Source organism: Phasianus colchicus, chromosome 3 (assembly GCF_987193195.1).
Source record: "Phasianus colchicus chromosome 3, bPhaCol1.hap1.1, whole genome shotgun sequence".
Classification (NCBI taxonomy): Eukaryota; Metazoa; Chordata; class Aves; order Galliformes; family Phasianidae; genus Phasianus; species Phasianus colchicus.
In genome coordinates, this window is record NC_143438.1 from 64,162,959 (window position 1) to 64,183,094 (window position 20,136).

The 20,136-nt window shown below is 37.4% G+C and overlaps 1 protein-coding gene across 3 annotated transcripts in view; it reads right to left on the reverse strand.

Moving 5' to 3' along the window:
- JPH1 (junctophilin 1) overlaps positions 1-20,136 on the reverse strand; it is an 83,288-nt gene that overhangs the window by 20,783 nt on the left and 42,369 nt on the right. For all 3 annotated transcript variants that reach the window (XM_031604829.2, XM_090137726.1, XM_031604830.2), the window contains exon 3: positions 7,400-7,518. In XM_031604829.2, coding sequence (XP_031460689.1) covers positions 7,400-7,518 — 119 coding nt within the window. The remainder of the gene's footprint in view (positions 1-7,399; positions 7,519-20,136) is intronic.

Genomic DNA, 20,136 nt, shown 5'->3' on the forward strand with positions numbered 1-20,136 from the left:
CACTTCCTTTTTTTTTTTTTCTTATTAACAATCAGCAGTACTCCTCTTAGAATCAGACAGGAAAACTACCTAGACACAGCTGATCTTCCTTTTGAAAACATTATGAAATCAGAAAATACAACATATTCAAGGAAATTCAGAATCAAAACAGGGCTGATTTGGCTATCAAGCTTTATATTAAAAACAAAATACTTATGGCTCTGTTATTTATTTTTTTCTTAGTAGATTCTCCCCTTTTGCATAGCCTTTCTATTCCATGTTAAAACACGTTCCCAGCAAGACGTTGGTAACAGACTGTTGAAGTTATATCAGATACACTGCCTCTTGGGCCACATACAAACATGTAGGAAACAGCAGGTTTTTCTGCCTTGCACTGTTTTATTCCGAACACCTTTCTATTTTAGCAGTAATAAAAGAAGTCTGGCACTGAGGTGCATTAAAAGGAGCATGGCCAGAAGGTCAAGGGAGGTGATTCTCCCCCTCTACTCTGCCCTGGTGAGTCCACATTTAGGCTACTGTGTCCAGTTCTGGGTTCCGCAGTTCAAAAAAGATGGAATCACAGAATCACAGAATCACAGAATCACTAAGGTTGGAAAAGACCTATAAGATCATCCAGTCCAACCATCCACCTGTCACCAATGGTTCTCATTAAACCATATCCCTCAACACAACATCCAAACGTTCTTTGAACACCTCCAGGGTCGGTGACTCCACCACCTCCCTGGGCAGCCCATTCCAGTGCCTGACCACCCTTTCAGAGAAGTAGTATTTCCTAATATCCAGCCTGAATCTTCCCTGGCGAAGCTTGAAACCATTCCCTCTAGTCCTATCACCAGTTACACGAGAGAAGAGGCCGACCCCCAGCTCGCTACAACCTCCCTTCAGGGAGGTGAAGGGAGGTTGGTCTCCTATAGGAGACCAGAGGAGGGCCACAAAGATGATTAAGGGCCTGGGGCATCTCCCCTATGAGGAAAGACTGAGTAACCTGGGTCTATTCAGCCTGATATCTCTTTGGAGGTGGGAGGCAAATGGATGAGGCCAGGCTCTTCTTAATGGTGTGTAGCAATAGGACAAGAAGCAATGGCCTAAAACTTGAACACAGAAGTTCCATACAAACATGCAGAAGAACTTCTTTATGGTAAGGGTGATGGAGCACTAAAAAAGGTTGGCCAGAGAGGTCCTGGAGTCTCCTTCTATGAAGATATTCAAGACCCATCTGGATGCCTACCTGTGTGACCTATGGTAGTGTACCACTTTAGCCAGAGGGGTTGGACTCAATGATCTTCTGACATCCCTTCCAACTGATTCTGCAATATACACCTGGTGTATATTGGTCAGGTTCTAGACATCAGTACTCATGCTTGTGAATTGTGTGCCATTCACATTCACTACTGGGAAGATATGAAAAATATGTCACAAAACAACTGATGTTACATTTGAATGACTTATATGTGGAAAGTGACGTGAAAATAACCAGACAGTGCCCATTTTAGTCACAGATTTATACACTGCTGTCTTTACTTAAACTCTAGATATTTCAAAGGGATATTTACTTGCTACTGTGATTTATCATCATATGATTACACCAGATTTCATTTATCCATTTGCATTGTAGAAATTTTGAAATTATGAACTTGAAAGATACAAAACAGGAGCAAAATAAGGGATCAAAAATACACTGCTTTTAAAATATGAGGTTTTATCAATTTTCATGAAAGGTAAAGTGTTAATTCAATATTTTCCAATATTCGGGTTCAATGTATTATAAAAACACAGAATCAAAGAATGGCTTGGTTTGGAAAGGATTGTAGCAGTCATCTACCTCCAACTCAACTGCTGTGGGTAGGGCTGCCACCCACTAGATTAGGCCGCCCAGGGCTCTATATCCAGCCTTGCCTTGAATGCCTCCAAAAACAGAGCAATATTCACTAAGCTGCTTCAAATTTCTAGAAAAACTGATTTCTTACATCTAGCAATGGAATCAGTGAAGAATGTTATGAGTCTGAAGTCGGCTAAGAGAACTGACTGCTGCACTGGAAATGTCAGAACCATACAAATCCAACAATCAGTTTAATTCTGGTAAAATTAAGGCATGTGATCTGTTTAGTCTTCCATCCTATTCAGGCATCTTTCCAAATATACTACTAAGCTTTTGTATTTTAAGAGAAATCATTATGCCACTCATCTTCCTGACATAATGTCAGTTCTCCCTTGATCTCTAACGTCTATGCTAACAATGCTAAACTCTTGGTTTGCAATATTCCCTTACAGAGAATCACAGATTACTCTGTTCCAGGTTCCTCTTTCTTTTCTTCTTACACTCTTCATCCTGTTTAATCTCATAAAAAAACAAACAAAAAACAAACAAAAACCAAAACTACCAATTCTATGCTGGTTATGTTTCAGCTCCGTATTTGCCATCTGTTTAGATTAAGATCTGAGTAAATAGCTGTAACAAGACTAAAATTTAGAAATCTTCACTCTCTTCAAATTCTCACTGTGATCTTCTACATCATTCTAAAAAATACTACACCTGTCTACATTATTCAGGTCTATAATCTGAATCCCATACGCCTTTTTTAGATCTCTCTCTCTAAACACTCACTACTTCTGCTGTATTGCACATTTTCATTGAATAAAATGTTCTGCGTGTTAGCCATCTATTTTTCATGCACTGGCAAAGATGGAATGCAGCTGTAAAGATTTTTTTTCTAGCATTCTACCGTTTCCTCTGAAATACATCTCTAACTCTCCATTTCCTGTAAAAACAAAATCAAAAGAGCCCACAGTTCAGCAACAAGTGCTAATTGATGTGGTTGAGTAGAACTGGATGTACCAACAACTTTGTGTAACCCATATCGTGTGTTTAAAAAATAAAAATAAGACCCTTTTTCAATATAATTCAAATATGCACTAGTGTAATAAAATTCTTTTAAAATAAATTACCATCCTCTGGTGAAATTTCACACTGTAAGAGAAATTTTCACAGTATAGATTTTGTTAGCTGAACTTCAACATGCAACAAATATTTATGATGCAGTTATAAATAGTGTTTATATTGGAAATGTTGACTGCTGTGATAATACTCTCATGTGATAGTCCCTAATTCATCTTGTCCTTGGCTAATGGACACCTGGACAGACCAATGTAAAAATTTATTGGATAAGGACAGTAGTGGTCCAGTTCTGTGTCCTGGAGTTCGTGCTTCTTTTTGGGGGCAAACGAGTAATTTTGAACAGGAAAAAGGAGGCAATTAGAACTCTAAGGTAGCACCATCCTCCTTCTTTCATACTTCCCATAGTGGCAGCTCAGAGAGGTATACCTAAGGCTAGCTTTTAAGAAGGTACTTCAGGATAGCAACTTAACAGTGACAAAACTGCAGTTAGCAGGCTAGCTGCCTGATAGTCCAGCTAGCTTTGCAGACAGATTTGATAGCCTTTATTGGCAATCCACAAGTTGTATCTAGATGTAAATTAACTAGTTCAATACTTAATAGAAGCCTGACAAAATTACAGTGATTTCAATAGCTTTACTTCTCTACAGGAAATTGGCTCTCTTTTTTTAGCTTAAATAGTTAATTATGTGCTTTTTTTCCCCCCCCTAATCAAGTCAATTCATTATGTCACTCAAAATTATTTTGGAAAAACTTAGAAAGAATCCTGGAAAAATGAAATTGGTTCATTTGCAACCTCTCCTTCCTTTGCTTTCTCCCAAGCCTGCTCTTTGTCCCATGTGCATTCAGGAGGTTTGGGGAGTAAGCCAAGCCAGCACGTGTGTTTGTCAGTGCGGTGGGTTGGATGCAGAATGCCAACAAGTCCTCACACTGAGCAGGACAAAAGATGTGGGTGGGGGCACCCATATTTAGGATTTGGCAGGATTGGTGAGAAATTTGGAAGGCATGTGGCTAGCCAATAGTTAGAAAAAGAAAGAACAGAACAAGAACAATGCTTGAAGCCCACCTTTTCTTTTAGCCCATCTTATTACTTTGACTGTCAGATACAACTCCAGTGCCTTTGTATACTTCTGTAGACTTCTGCAGATGTGTAAAAAGAAGATGGAAGCAATAAATTGTAGAGAAGAGGTGTCACAGGAAGAATCTAGACACCAGTTGCATGAGGATAATGTAGCAGTATGTCAAATCACTTAAAAAACTGAAAAGACTTATTATATATGACTAAGAATAACTAGTGAGCTTCCTTACGCTTTAAGGCACAAATTGATAGCATAGCTGGTAACTCTAATCAGGGAAAAATGTTCACTGTAATTGGCTTCTTAAATAAAAATATCTGGCCTCAACCACATGCGCTTAGCCAGAACATTCCTGTTAATTAACACCAGGAAGAAATCTCTCCTTCCTGTCCATATGGAGTTTGCATTTAGTGAACTGGAGGAGATGGAGACGGCAGAGAGGAGGAAGATGGGGAGGATGTGCTTTCTTCCGAGGTTACAGACATCAACATCTGGTCAAAAGAAAGTTTAAAATACAATTTCTCTTTAAGACATTAGAAATCTGCAGAAATTTCCTACTGCTTGAAATGCTTTTATTTCTGAAACTTTATTGCAAAATATTAAGTAATACTATTGCTGTAACAGTACCCAAACATTATAGGAAATAATGGTGGTAAATACTAATAATTCCTTTTATTAGAAAATTTTCATTTGCTGTTCATATATTTCATCTAAAATTCTGTTCACTTCTCTAGCACGTGTTAACTGTTAAATTGCTTCTTGATTGCTCTCATGCCTTGCGCGGGAGGTCAAAGGCTGGAAGAATTTTCTGGTGAGCAGTGTGTATTCTTCAAGCAGCTGGTTGGCTTGACAAATAATCTGCCATAAAACAATTCAGATTTGAATTTTCAGAGCTTAATTGCTCCATGGTAAAGTGCCCAGACTCTTACCCTGCAGCAAAGTACTTTTACCCTCTTTCATGTAATCAAATGTTATTCATTCAAACTGAATGAAAGAACAGCATACATTTGCTGCAGGATATGTATGCATACAGACAATTACAGCTTAGCTGTCCAGCCTGTGTAAGTTCATACTTTAGTTTACCTCCTGACAGCATGTTTACAAAGTAAATGCTAGGGATGCCTTGTAGAATTTAGCATAAATAGGTCAGTCACATCCATTAAACTTGTTCAAGATTAGAACAATCTTCCCCCTTTTTACTGGGTGCCAAAAGCCTTTTTTTTTCTATTACATCTTCCATTAGTCATTTACCCTTCTCTAGGCTTTAACAAGTGACACAAAACAGCCTTTATTGTTTTTCTCTAAGCAAAGAAAATCTCAAACTGTCCCTAGATGACTCCTTTGAATGAGAAAATGGCTCAGGTTTCATTTGTTTCCTGTCCTGATATGCTCTTTTCTGACACATCTGCAAGTTTAGTGATGCCTGGAGGAAACAAACAGGTCAGCGCTGGCATTTCTCAAAATTTGTTTTATTTGGTAATAAAAAGGCCTGTAAAGTCTGGTCTCTATGAAGACTGGAACACTTGTTCAATCTACGAAACCTACAGCCTTGTGGGTAGCACTCTGCAAAGATATGCCATCATTATAGCTATCAATCACTAGCCAAATCTCTGCTACAGCTAAAGAAAATTTTTCCTGAGTCCCAGCTGAATAAGGTTACATGAAACAGCTCCTTGTAGGCTTATGACCACTTAGACTATGGCTTAGATCTTTCCAATCATACTTGCTTTCCCAATATGCAAATATTAAGGTAATTATTTACTGGTAAACTAAATTTGAAGATTTCTATAGTGCTTCAATCTTCATGATTCAGACTGACACTATTATTCATACCTACTGAATGCTACTTTGCTTCCTACCACTTTGTTCTCATTTCAATCTCATTTCGAGCTACATTAAAAAGCTAGAACCTCTTGGCAGTTCTTGATGAATGTTTTAATGAACGTAACACGAGAGAGAAAAGCAATTGGGAAGTGAGAACTGTCATGGTACAATGACTTATGAATATTCACTGTAATTATAAATTGTGTGTAATACTGGGATATATAGCCCAGAGTGTCTCATATTAAAAGTCTGAAATTTGAGAGCTTTATCAAAGATTTTCATATTTATTTAAAATGCATCTACACCTTAGGTAATGCAGAAATAACTTCTTTAGAGAGAAATGCTAAACTTTTTTACAGAAAAGTGTATGTACTTTAAATTTTCTCTCTTTTTTGTTGATTTGCTATGTACGTTTACTCCTTACTGACAGCTTACCTCCTGATCACTCAAAGCTCTTTAAGCTTAGAGAGAAAAATTATATTTTCCCACCACAAGTTATTTTCAAGACAACTTAGCACAAAGGAAAACCTTTTCTGATGAATTTCTTGGTGTCGCATTTCATACCATCATGTACTTATATTTTCTCTCGAGTCCTCTAGCCATTTCTTTATTTCAGGGGCTTAGCAGCTTTGAAATACTTTCAATCCAGATGCTTTAACTCCCTCATTTTTATCCTCAACCAAGTTCTCTTTTCACAGGGTCCCCACTATTAGTTCTTAGCCTGGAACAGGCAGCCAAGAGAGGTTGTGGATACCCCATCCCTAGAGGTGTTCAAGGCCAGATTGGATGGGGCCCTGGGCAGCCTGGTCTAGCGTTAAATGTGGAGGTTGGTGGCCCTGCATGTGGCAGGGGGGTTGGAGATTCATGATCCTTGAGGTCCCTTCCAACCCAGGCTATTCTGTGATTCTGTGATTCTTAGCATGACTAAAATTAGGATTTCTTGACTTATGACTAATGAGATGAACTGCTGCTATAGACTGGAAGTTCATCAACTGATAAAAGAATGAAATAATGCAAAAAAGAAAACAATTTCAGTATAATGGGAGTAAATATGGGCCACTAATATGATGAATCCAGAGACAAGGATGTATAGAAGCGATTTCCAACAGTGAAAGGTACATACTGATATCACGTTAAAGCCTATAAAATCTTACTATTCAAAATACTTCTGTAGAGCATAGTCTAGAATTCTGGTCACCCATGTGACACAAGGTCACCCAAGAAAGACACATTTAAACCTGGATACAAAGGTAGACTGTAAGACCTGTAAGCCCCAACCCTTTCCCTAATAACACTATAGAAACCTCAATTTCTGTTTATTTATGTTCTCTGATGTCTTATGTTGGTATCATCTTGAATAAGCTATTAAACAGCCAAAGCTGTAAGCCTGATTCCAACTTTTTGTCACTTTTTAATACAAAGCAATATTAACAAATAATTAAAAAATGAAAACAAAATCTGGGGCAGCATGCAATCTTCACTACCTAACTACTGTTTCTGAAAAAATGACAACTATCAAAATGGAATAATATTTAATATTTAACACAGAATCATTTTACTGTGAGGAACAAAGACTGGCCACAAACCAAAAGCAATCTATAATTACCTGGTTGGTAGAAATTTGGTGAAAGTTCTCTGGCAACTGCTCTTGCAATATCACTTTCCTGACGAGCAGACTGAGCAGCCTGATCCGCAGCATCAGCTTTAGCTCTTGCATGTGCAGTTCTGTACAGAGTAGAAAACAAGTTATATGCAGAGGAGTCTTTTATGTGTTGCACCAATAATGAGAGAATAAAGTATTGCTTCCCTTAGCTACTGTACACTTTACTGTACAGTACATTGTTATGGCTACATGCTCTCTACAACTGCAAATCGAAGCACACAAATTACTCTTCTCAGTTCTTCAGCCCTGCTCATCCTTGTATCATATTTACTTGTAGATACACAATTTACAACCCAGCTTTATAGACTTTCTAAGTAGGAAAACAACAAGTATCCAAATGAAACAGAGATTATAATTATACGGTCAAATGCTAACACATGGAACACAAAGTGTACAGGAGGTCAGATTGGGACACTACACTCCTGAACAGGGAGCTCTGAGACCAGGACACACAATCTTCTGAGAGACTGCAGAATGCCTTTAAAAAAAACACAACACTTTGACAACATTTCCTGCCTGTGCCAGAGGGGTTGGAACTTGATGATACTTGAGATCCATTTCAGTTCAAGCCATTCTATGATTCAATGATTCTATGATACGATTTCAAAGTTAATGATCAATGCCGGGTAAAAAGCAAAATTGTGGTACATTGGCCCAAAAATTTGAGAATGTCTCCCACAGTCAGACTATGTTGGAAATGAATGGGATCAAAAACTCATGTCTTCAATAGGCATTTGTATAAATGGGGACTTACCATGCTTACATTCTTGTAATTCACTGAATTTCAAATCCAAAACAGTGTGGAAAAGGCAACTTTCAAAAGTCAAGAAAACAGTTCAGAATATTTTCATGAAGTAATCTGCCCTCAGCTTCTCCCTTTTTTTCCTTCTGTTATTTCTTAAAAAGTCTTCAGAATAGCTTGTGCAAATGCCTCTCACTTCAGACTGCACAAATTGATTGCTGTGTTACTACGTGATGGCATTGCTTTTTCTCCCATCTTCCTTCATCAGTTCATTTTTAAATGGTCATCTGTTTAAAAATCCCTGATAGCAGCGCTCGCTGCGTCTTTCAGTGCTAGCGGATAGCCTAGAGCTATAAAATGGTTCATTAGAACTGAGGGGAAGCTAAACATAGCAAAAACAGCAGTTTTTCAGACCTACTCAAGATATGCATAACATTTCTGAAACAGTTATATTCAATTTCATCATCTCAGGAGTTTTCTTACTGTGCTCTTGCTGAAAATTGAAGTAAGAGTAAATTAGGAAGACAATAAAAGCAACCATTTGTATCCCATGGGCCTGGCAATATTATTCAAAAGAAATAAAATAAATGAAACCCTCAAATTTTCTATTACTTTTATCTAAAAATTCAGTTTTATTTTCAAGGAATAAAGAAAAGTTCTGTGTGTTTTAGACAAAGGAAGAATTACAAGTTAGCACTGACTTGGATGTGTGGTAGACTTTGCATTTCTAAAAAGATGCTTAATCCCATAGGGTTCTAGTATAAACACAGACATAAAAAAATCCCACAGTTTCATCTGTGGTGCCTGGAGAAGATTTATTTATGTCCTCCCTAAAATATGTATGGGGATAAATGCTGAATGTTATTTCAAAGGTTAGCTTGTCATAATTTAATGGAAAAATATCAGCTCAAGTTGCCTCCTCATCGGTCCCCCTAGGTATCTAAAAAAAAGATTATAATAGCAAATAAACAACAACACCTTTAACTTGTAGTCAGGATCAGGAAAGAAACTGTTAATCAAAACAAACACACTGTATAATCCCATATGTACTCTGTGCAGTTCATGAATGGTTGTACAGTATGTACTTGCTTAGTAACAGTAATCAAAACTGTTCTTTCTCTATAATCATTATTTTCAATTAGATGAGCTATTCTTAGTTCCTGCATAATTATGTCTATGTAGCATAAACCTAATGAAGCAATCATAGCACTGGGACACTGTTTTATGAGACAATAATGTCTGCAGATGGATAAACTAGACTCTGATCATCCTATTGTGATCACAGAACAACCAGACAATTCTCATGTAAAAACAGTCTAATGCTATTGTCACAGCTGCAGTAGACATTTTAAAAGCTAACATACTAAATGACCAGTATTGGAAAACTGTACTGCCAGTTGTTTATTGATGTGAATTTTCTGTAGTATTATAGTCAAGAAGCAAATGACACATCCTGCCTAAGCATGTATGAAAGTGGCAGAGGCACTGAATGGAGACACAGATAATGAGCTAGTGATGCTTGGCCACATGCAGCTGGGCGGAAGCAAGCCACAGTAGGAACACACGGGAACAGAAGGTAAATGAACGCTACCTTGCTTAGCTGCCCTAACTCAGACCTTTCATTTTTTTTTTAACCTATCACTTCCTGCTCTTCTGCTGCTTTCGTACTGGCAGTCAGGAGCCCTAGCAGATCAGGATGGAATGGCTGCTGAGACGTGTGCTGTTGATACCCCAAAAATCCACAGCAGAGAGGGATGAGGCAGCATGAGCTACAGGAGAGCAGAAACAGAAGAGCAGCAACGGTGTCCATGCTCCCAAGCAGACTTTCTGCCAGCCAAACAATGTGTGCACATGGTCATGCTGAGACATCACCCTAATGGCCTCTTCAGTGAGCACCAGCACAATACTTGGCAAATAGAGAAAGAACAGAAGAAACGGGCAGAATCTGGCTTTTGTATCTAACAGAGCTGTGCATTCCAGCTGTGAACATGTGCTTTTCACTTTGTGATATTTGCTTTCTACCACCTTGGTGTCAGGATACTTTACTAACTGGCAGTGTGTACTTTTTTATTTCAATTTGCAATCATATAGTCAGATTTTTTTTTACTTCCTGCACGCTCACTTCTGTCAGACTCAAATAATGTTTCAGCTACTTTTTTAGTTCTTCTCATTCTCACTTCCATGCTTGCTTTCCCTGTATGCTTTTCTGTTTTTTTTTACATTTTCAGTAATTCGTCATGGGATTTAAGTCTGTTGTGTATCAAGTCAAAATCAACCACATTTGAACAACCACCCTCTCCTTGAGAACTCTTTTCCAGAGCACTCTACACCTATTGCTGTAACAAGAAATGTTTATGAGAACTTTTGGAAGAGGAAACTCCAAAACAATTTTCTCTTTCCCAACCAAAAAAAGACTTCTGCCTTACATGCTGTTCTATGCACTCTACAGGCAGATTTCATCTCAAGTTTCAGCATCAAGACAGACAGTATGTAGGAAAGTATGCAGCAATCCACAAACTGCAAAACAGCATAGGAAGATGTTGATGTGTTTTGCAATGATGCATTCAGATTCCAGTGAACAAGAAGAAAAAGGCACTGTGATGATTTTTCTGTTAGTTCAACAGATGATACTTTGTGAAAATTAATTCTCAGCAACTACATCACATAATACACATTACCAACTTCTGAAATGCTGTGTGTATTTATTTATATTTGCATCTATTTGAAAGCATTAATATTCCATGAGATGTCTCAGATGTGCTTACAAGCTTTCAAACTAGTATAAAAATATTAAAAAAAAAACAAAAAACACAATTCACATTTTGAGGGACAGTGTGCCACCTAATTGACGAGTTCACAGTAGTCTTAAATGCATTCACAATAATATCTGTGACAGGAATCAGGCTGTACTTACATTAAAAAATGAACCCCCAGCAACAGCCACAAGTTCAGACATAGCACTGGTATGGTATGTGGAATCTGTAAACATACCAGCCTACATCATGATAGAATAAGGGCTGGAAGATCAGTGATTAACTGCATAACTATTATTAGTAGAAACTTCATTCAGACTCCTATCAGAGTCAGATTTTGAAAGTCTAAGCTTTCTAGACTGTGGGGCAACTGGTACCGCTACTAGTATCTTTTTTCTTCTCTGTTTGGTCGCATTGGTAAATATATAGATGGATTCTGAGCCACATTCAAGGGATTATAAGCACAGACTTGGAGGGGATCATACTGTGTCCCCTTTCAGCCATGTTACAAGCAGATTTCCATCTACTTATGTCTCAAAAGTGACTTGGAGGGGGAATAGTGAGGGCTGAAGAGCTTAAACATTATCTAGCACTCTGTTGCAACAATGCTTCTATATAATACCATTTGTCTTGAATGCATTATGTAATATTTATCTAAATTTATACTCCATTTAGAACTGTCCATTACCCTTGAGATTATTTTGCATTTCCATGATATCCTTCAAAGTATTTGCAATTCATGTCCAGCCAGTGTCAAGTGAAAATGTAAGCAACATATTTACTTTCTTTCATTCATCTTTCAGCTTATATTAAGCCCAGGGATTCCAACATAAAGCTTGCTGAGTTTTACTTGATATATACAATTTCCTCACTTTTCAGTCTGCCAAATATATGAACCACAATTATGTTCCTAAATACAAATTATTGTAAATTAATAATCTTAATAATGTTACTTACTAACAGGTTTCCATATTGTAAAAAAATAAATAAATCAGTAAAGGTTAAACCTGCATAAAATACTCAGAGATATACAAGAGCTGCTCAGAAAGTAATGCCTCCTATTTTATTATGTTGGCCCATGACATCAGAAGGAGATGTTGTTGCTATGGTAGTAGAGGTTGAACCTACCCCCCCCCAACATTCTGTTCCATTTTGTTGCCATGTGACAGATGGCAATTGAAGGGCAGTTTGACAAAATGGTGTCTGACATGGAAGTGTGTCTGAAGCAAAGGTGTGTCACTGAACTCTTTCACGTGGAAAAACTGGTACCCACTGACATTCACTGATTCACTGACATATTTTTGGAAACCAAACAGTGGACGTGAGCACTGTGAGGTGGTGGATAGTGTGTTTCAGCAGTGGTGACAGCGATGTGAAAGACCAGCAACATTCTGAATGCCAGCCGCAGCTGTCACACCATGAAATGAACTTGTGGCTGTTGCCTGGCTGATCAGCTCAGCTATGTGAACCAGCAGGTTATGACTAGGGAACTGCATATGGAGATGAATATTGGCATAAATGCATTGAAAACAATGGTGGCAACACTGGAATATCACAAAGTTTGCACCAGGTAGGTCTCACCAATGCTTCACATGGGAACAGAAAGAACACCATATGCAAGTTTGTCAGGACCTACTGAACCAACACAAGGCTGAAGGTGACAGTTTCCTGGATCATATAATTACCAGTGACGAGGCATGGTGTCACAGATGCAAGCCAGATCAAAATGGAGTCCATGGAGTGGTGACATGTAAACTGATGTACACTGCCCTTTGGGAAAGGGGTGATCCTTATGGATTTCCCAGAACCTGGACAGACTATCACATCTGATCACTACATTTACTGGCAAAAACGCATAACTAATGCTGGTGACTATGTTGAAAAACAGTGTTTTGTAGCTGAGAATTTGTTCTACCAAACAGTGTTATTGTGCCCTTTGTATCCATTACAGTTTCCATGGAAATAAATAAGATATGTTCATTTCAGAGAGACCTATGTGTTTAATTCATGGCAATCTTCAGGTTTGTCTGAGTAACCACATATTGCAGCTTACTACCTATGTCAACCCTTCTAAAACTGGAATTCTATTAAAAAAGTCCGTTTTTCTCAATTCTAAAATTCACTTATTTTTTCTAGTAAGCAAAGAATCCTATGCTGTTTGTTGCTTTTTTATTTTCATGTATGACATTTTACAACCTTTTCTTCTACCTTTCGGAGGTTGAACTCTGCAACATTCCTATAGATATCAAAAGAGTTTCAAGAAGAGATCACGATTAAGAGAAAATTTTGAAGGAATAATTCTTCAGTAATTTTTTTTTACCCTATTTCCAACTATGCATTTTTTTGATACAGCAATTGAGAGACTGTCATTTATCAAGTACACTAATCATCTTGCTCATCTTCTTTCAGAAATAATACTGAGTGGAAAACTATTCTCTTATGGTAGCATAAAATTATGTCTGCGCACAACTATATAGAGTTACCTAGGAACTCTAGGCTCAGCAACCCAGTACTGTAGAATAGCTCAGAGGTGAGGCTACGTCACTAAGTATCAACAAGACATGAGAGATTCAGAGGAACAGAGCAGTAAAAAAATTATGTACAGATATTGCAACATGAAAACTTCATGTCACTGAGAAACTTAAAGTGCTTATGAAGTGCAGACTGAACTGACCAAATGAAGCATATGTCTTCAAATCAAGAAAGCCAGAACTTAAACTCTCTGAAGTACTTTATTTGATTAATCTCCTCTGTCTTGCTAGATTTCAATTTCAAGAAGCTGTTCCCTCTCAACGAACTGACTTCACTCAAGGACTGGACTAGCTTGGTACTACTAGCAAACTTTCATGTAGTGAAGCATAAGCAGAGCTACCATATGCACAGTGCTGGAACCTTGGCCCACATAATCTTACCTAATGGATTTTGCTTCTGCAAACTCCTCTTTTCCAGTCTCAATTTGTTTCTGCTTTTTTTTTTTTTTTTTTTTTTTTCCCCCCCAATTCTATTCCATATTAGAACAGAAAAAATACTACTTTTTCTTAAAAACTCATGAAAAATGGATGAAATTCCATAGAATTGGCAGACAGTCAATCTGGTTTCAGTACTTGAGAAAATAACCTGAGGGTATTGACTAGTTTGCCAGATGTCAGTCCTGAGCATAAATAACAGCATAAATAAACAGAATTTACATCCACAAAGATTTATAGACTAACAGCATACAACGCCAGAAACCGTTTCTTAACAGAAAGTAGATTTTGCCAAACACTTCATACATATATAATGATTACAGGCCTAATACTTTATCAAGATTGCCTTGACTTAACATACTTGTTTTTTTTTCCAGGGTTTCTAATTTTTTATCCTATGGCAAAATAATTAAATTGCATAAACTATGTCCAATTAAAATAAGGCATATCAAAATGGCCTAAAAGCTAATTCAGACACATCTCAAAATGTAACCCAGAAGACATCAAAATTAAGAGTTGAAACGTGCATTTTATCTTAGGAACTGGGTTTTACTCCAGAGTAGTTAAATATTTTAATTTTACAACATCACAATAAAATCTAAAGCATACTGTATTAGAGATGGCAGATTATACAACTTTCTGATTCAAACAAAACCCAGACGGATATTTTATTGTGTTATATCCTAAAGTTTAAGGATAACAGCTTTAAAAAGCACTGCATTTGACTGTACTGAAACAGAACACTGTGGAAGGAAAAACCTCGCCAGTACGAGAGACTAACATGGAAAATGGCATAGGAATATGAGATCAGCTTGGATGGCCCCACACTGCAGCAAAAGGAAGGTTTAATGTAGTCTTTCTACAACTAAGAGACAAAAAATAAGTGTAAACAAGAATTTGTTATTGTGTGCAACATAACCCAGAACTCACAAAACCACTGATGGAACAATACCCAACTCATCTATGTCTCAAGAAGGGAAAGTCAGAATCACAGAATAATAAAAGTTGTGAAAAGAAAAGCTTTTTGACCTAAGCTTATGCAATCTCACATCTACTCAATATTGGAATAACACTGGGAAGTCACTTATCATGGTGTACACATGGGTACTCAGTAGTGGAAAATGCAGAAGACAAAACGGAGAAGACCAACATTTCAGAAAGGCACAGCTGGTACAACCATTAGAACACAAATCTGAATGTACTCAACTTTGAAATGCTTTGAATAAATTTTATGTAAAAAAAGATTTCAAAATCTTGCAAATGATATTAGGCAGTATACTAAAAATCTTCTTTAATCCATTTTCTGAGAAAAATAACATGGTCTTTTGTTTACAGGAAGCAAGATTAGACAATTTAGAGGCTGTTTACATTACGTATTTCAGGCATCTGACGTCAGTGCCTCATTTGCGACATCCCTCTCACTCAGAAACTTCAAACATTTGCAGTTTGATCCTCTGAACTGCATGGATGACCACTCCTGCAGTGGTCAGTGTGAGCACACTCTGTGTGCCTATGAATGTAAATAATTTTACTGTGAACATCAATCTGTGTTTTTACTACAGATTCAATCTTCTTAATGCTTGTTTAAAACTGTTTGCATACTCCTTTAGACACCTATGGTCCCCTTTAATAAAAACAGGACTGCTCCACAATTTAAGGAGCTGAGGTAACTGTTTCTATAATCTATACCAATTTCTATAATTTATATTTATTTTTGGGATAGCATCCCAAAAAAGATGGCATTTCTGAAAATCCACTTCTAACATAGAGCTGCAAGTCTTATTTCCCTTATTGGTCTTCTAGCCCTGCAGACCCTCTCACACGTTCAGCAAAAAACCTCACATGCAGATGTCAGAATTTAAAAAGTGTTTTTGGATTGCTGTTAAAGCATCAATAGACAAGCTGCAATTACACTGTACTCTCCCTAACCTTAGGTGTCCCACTAGCCTGGCATTATTTATGTTCACACCAGACAATCTGCCCATGGGTAATACACATCTTCATATGATGTATTTACTTTCATCTGTTATTCTGTCAGGAGCTTGAATGAGCAGAGTTTTTCTTTCTTATTGATTGTACTTCATCTCAGCACTAGCACAGAAATCTTAAGATGATACACTCGTCAATTTCAGCAAGATGAGCAATATAATTTCACACAGGAGGCAAGTTCTCCTGGGGGACAACTTACAACTCAGTGGACAAAAACCACTCGTGTCTGCTCCTAGGGAATTTTCCCAGTGGTGATTTCACAGACAGTATCTTTTCATGTCACTAACTCCCAAGTACATCTAGCGTATACATCTTGACGTTTGTCTATCCTTCTTCATAGGACAGACTACATCCTAACTGATTTTATTACTAAGTCTTCTTAGAGAGCAATATTTTCTTCCAGTTCCATAGACTCCTAACATCTCCTGAAGACAGGAGATTTTTGGAAAAGATAAAGGAAAATCTGCCAGCAAACAATTTGTTATTTCTGATCATCGTGGCCAACTATGCTGGATGACTAAAGAAACTTCTGAACCTAGCTGAAAGCATAAAAAAACCAGTACACTCTTGAGCTTCAGCTGCTTCTGATGATATAAAAAAACAGAAGGTAGAAATGCATCTCTTTCCTTCATCATAAAAAATGAGTTTCAAGGAAAAAGAACTTCATGTAATAATGATTTAGCACAAAAAAAGTAAACCCACTAAAAGAAATAGGAACACAGGCATTGTGCCTGACAATTTGAAGACGTGATAAATCTATGCAATATGTTTTGTTACCGAAACAGTGCTCCAAAAGTGGGTGTTTGTGCTGTACCAATAAATTGATACTACCTACACACCTATTTATGTACTTACAGTATGTAGCATGCTGTAAATGATAGAGCTTTATACATTTTGTGTATGTAATGCTGTGTGGTCAGTGCTATGACCATTTGCTTACAGAATTTCTAAGGTGCATTTAGAGCACTGCATTTTCCACGTGCCAAATTTTATTTTATTTTTAAACTGCACTGCTCTCTACACCTGTGACAAATGAAATGCAATGGTAGGTATGACAAGAGTGCTATCACCAATACCAATATATGGCAGCTCTTCAAAATCCTGCTCATAAGAAAGCAACAACAAATCATGATCCCAGCAATTCAGATGGATAAAAAAGAACAGCTTGCAGAAAAACAGAGTCTAGGAGGTATCTTTGCATCAAAAGAGACTGTTTTCAATTTAAACAATACTATTTTTCATCGTTCTACTGAATTCAGTCACTTTCAAATGTTTGTAAAAATAAGAAAAATAAAATAAAATATGAAAAATACATTTTCAATAATTTATAATTAGAATAATTCCAGAAATTTTTCAGAAGCTCCGTTCATCAATAAACATATTCATGAAAACCAGGCCAAACAGTGTCCTTGACAATGTCTATATTCCTTAATCTGTTCTCTATATAGAATTGGTATGCTTTTTTAGGATAAGAATTTTTTAAAACTTATGGGGGAAAAAAACAGTCCAGTGTGTCGCCTGTCTCTTTTCCAAAAGCTTAGGACAAACTTATTTCAATCATTATCATTTTGTAGGGAATTGAAATCTTAACAAATGAGAATGTCTGTAAACATGTAATTCCACTTAAATGAAGAACACAGTAGAATTACATTTGGGAATAATCATAGAAACACAGAATCATTCAGTTTGGAAAAGTCCTCTAAAATCATCTAGTCCATCTGTCAACTAATCACCATCATGCCCAGTAAATTATGTCCACCTTTCCTGAATATCTCCAGGGACAGTGACTCCACCATTACCTAGGGCAGCCTGTTCCAATGCTCCACCACTCTTTCAGAGAAGAAATTTTTCCTAATATCCAACCTGCACCTCCTGCGGTGCAACTTGAGGCCATTACCTTTCATTCTATTATTAATTACTTGGGAGAAGACAGTGACCTCCCACTTTGCTGCAACTTCCCTTGAGGTAGTCAATCATTTCAGACACAGGGCAGGTGACAGCTATTTCACAGTTTTTGTTGTCTCTAGCATGAAGAAAATCTAGGCTTTCAACAAATATAATTACAAAAAATACAGTTAATAGCTTTAAAATAAATTTCTCACACATAGGTAACACATGCATAAATTAGTATATGTGTATACATTAACCCTCTGTTAGTGATCTACAGTGCTACCCAGTCTGAAAGAATGACTGCCATATCCTGCCAGCTAAGAGAAAATTTGAAGAAAAAAAAGAAAAAGAACATTGCTCTCTGCTGGTTCCATGCGGGCTGATGAGCTCAGCCAGACGCCTGCGGGCACTTTGTGGAGTCCACGCTCTGAAAGTTCACAGCAGGCTATTATTCCTGCTTCAGAGTGGTCCTTAACTGCTTTGTTCAGCTGAAGTCATGCACATCTGCACTGTGAGGCTACAGATTAATTTCTGTATTCTAATGTAGTAATCACATGTAAAAGTAACAACTTATTTCAAATTCAAGGACTCTATTGTTTTGAGCCTCTCTGAACAGTCATGGTCTATTTCCTCCTTTTAATTTGCTTAGAACAGCCCTTGTAGCCCTGACATTCTTCTCCTGCCTTTTTCAGCAAGCAAATATTCTCTTTTCTAAGCTGCTAGTAACAGAATTTCAGTATAAATACAACTACATGCCATGAAAGAGGAAGTATATCTCAGTATTATCAATACTAATTTCTTGTTTTTCTCTTTTCACATAAAGAGATTTATCAGACTTGACAGATATACCTAGAGGTTGATGGGTTTTACTGATTTCTATGAGTAGACACTGGAGCAATTACTAAGACAAAAATCTGCAAAATAACCTGCCCACCACCTCCAGCAAAAAGCTCTTTCTGCTTCATATCACACAAAAACACAAAATAATTGATGTGGGAAGGGTCCTCTGGGTATATCTGGTCCAACCCCACCTCAAGTAGTGCCACTCAGAATAGAGTGCCCAGAACCATATCCAGGTGGCCTTCAAAAATCTCAAAGTAGGAGACTCCACAGCCTCTCTGTACTACCTGCACTTGTTCTCTGTCACCAACAGTTATACCCCCTTGTTATTTACAGAATATAATTTCTAAAACTAACATGACTCTAAAAAAGAACACCAAATAGTATTTTATAGTGAGATCTGGTGCAAACCTAGGCATATCCTAAGCCTCAAAAATTACATCCAAGCTATCCTAAATACATTACCTTCCTAAAATGCAGACCTCTGAGCTTTGATGCATATTGGAGAGGGCAACATGTTTCATGTTTTCTCTTTTCCATAGCAAAACCACTATAGGGTTGTTAGCTTGCACAAAGCAATGGATTAGCTGTGCTGCACAGAATGATGATGCTGCATAGGCACAAGAGCCTTTTCAAAGTCTTAGCCATTACTACATAGGTACCAACTAAGTTCTTTACTCTCCAAGTCTTCAATAAGTAACACTAAAGGAGTAACTGGTGTTACTACAGCAATTTCTGTAGCTGGCTACTGTTGGCTGAACTCCAGCAGGTGAGAGAGGACTACTTTTGTCTGCTATTTTTCTTGAGGACATTGAAGGAGTCTCATCATGCTATGGGCATACATCATGACAGGGAAAGGGCTTATAAATTCTGCGAAAGGCAGTGTCCTAGAACAAGCTTGTAGGCTGGTTGTGTACACAAGCTTGTCAGGTTGTGTACCAAGGTAAGATGATCCTTCTTAAAGCTTTTATGAATCTACCTTCATCTAATATGTACTTTATTTTATGAATCCCATGGGCAAATATGAAGGTCAGAAGCACAGTAGGCCTCAGTGTTGCCTTAGTTTCTCTGCTGAAGCCTACACTAATGGGGCTTAAAGAAGGAGTGGATGATGCTCTTGAAGAACTACTGAAAGAGCAAGGAAAGAAAATATTGTAAGCAAAGTAAACGTTGTAAGTAAAGTAAACCTTGCAGAAATTGATAAATCAAGAATATTGGTGCAAGGTAATTCATTGATTATCCAATTTTACATAATTAGCAAAATAATAGCAATAAAATTCTCTTACATCAAATTTTCAGCTGTATCTATCAGTGAAGTTTATGTCCACTGAACATTTGACCTTATGCTTAACTGACAATATTTTAAAAATGGTCTGCTCAATATAGCCATCTTGCTGCTCTGTCATGAACATGCTTCAGCAGCAAGTGGATGTATATGGAATATGATTTCAAATTAGAAGGGAGAAGGCAGTTCTCCCTTCTCAGAGAGGATTCAAGAGT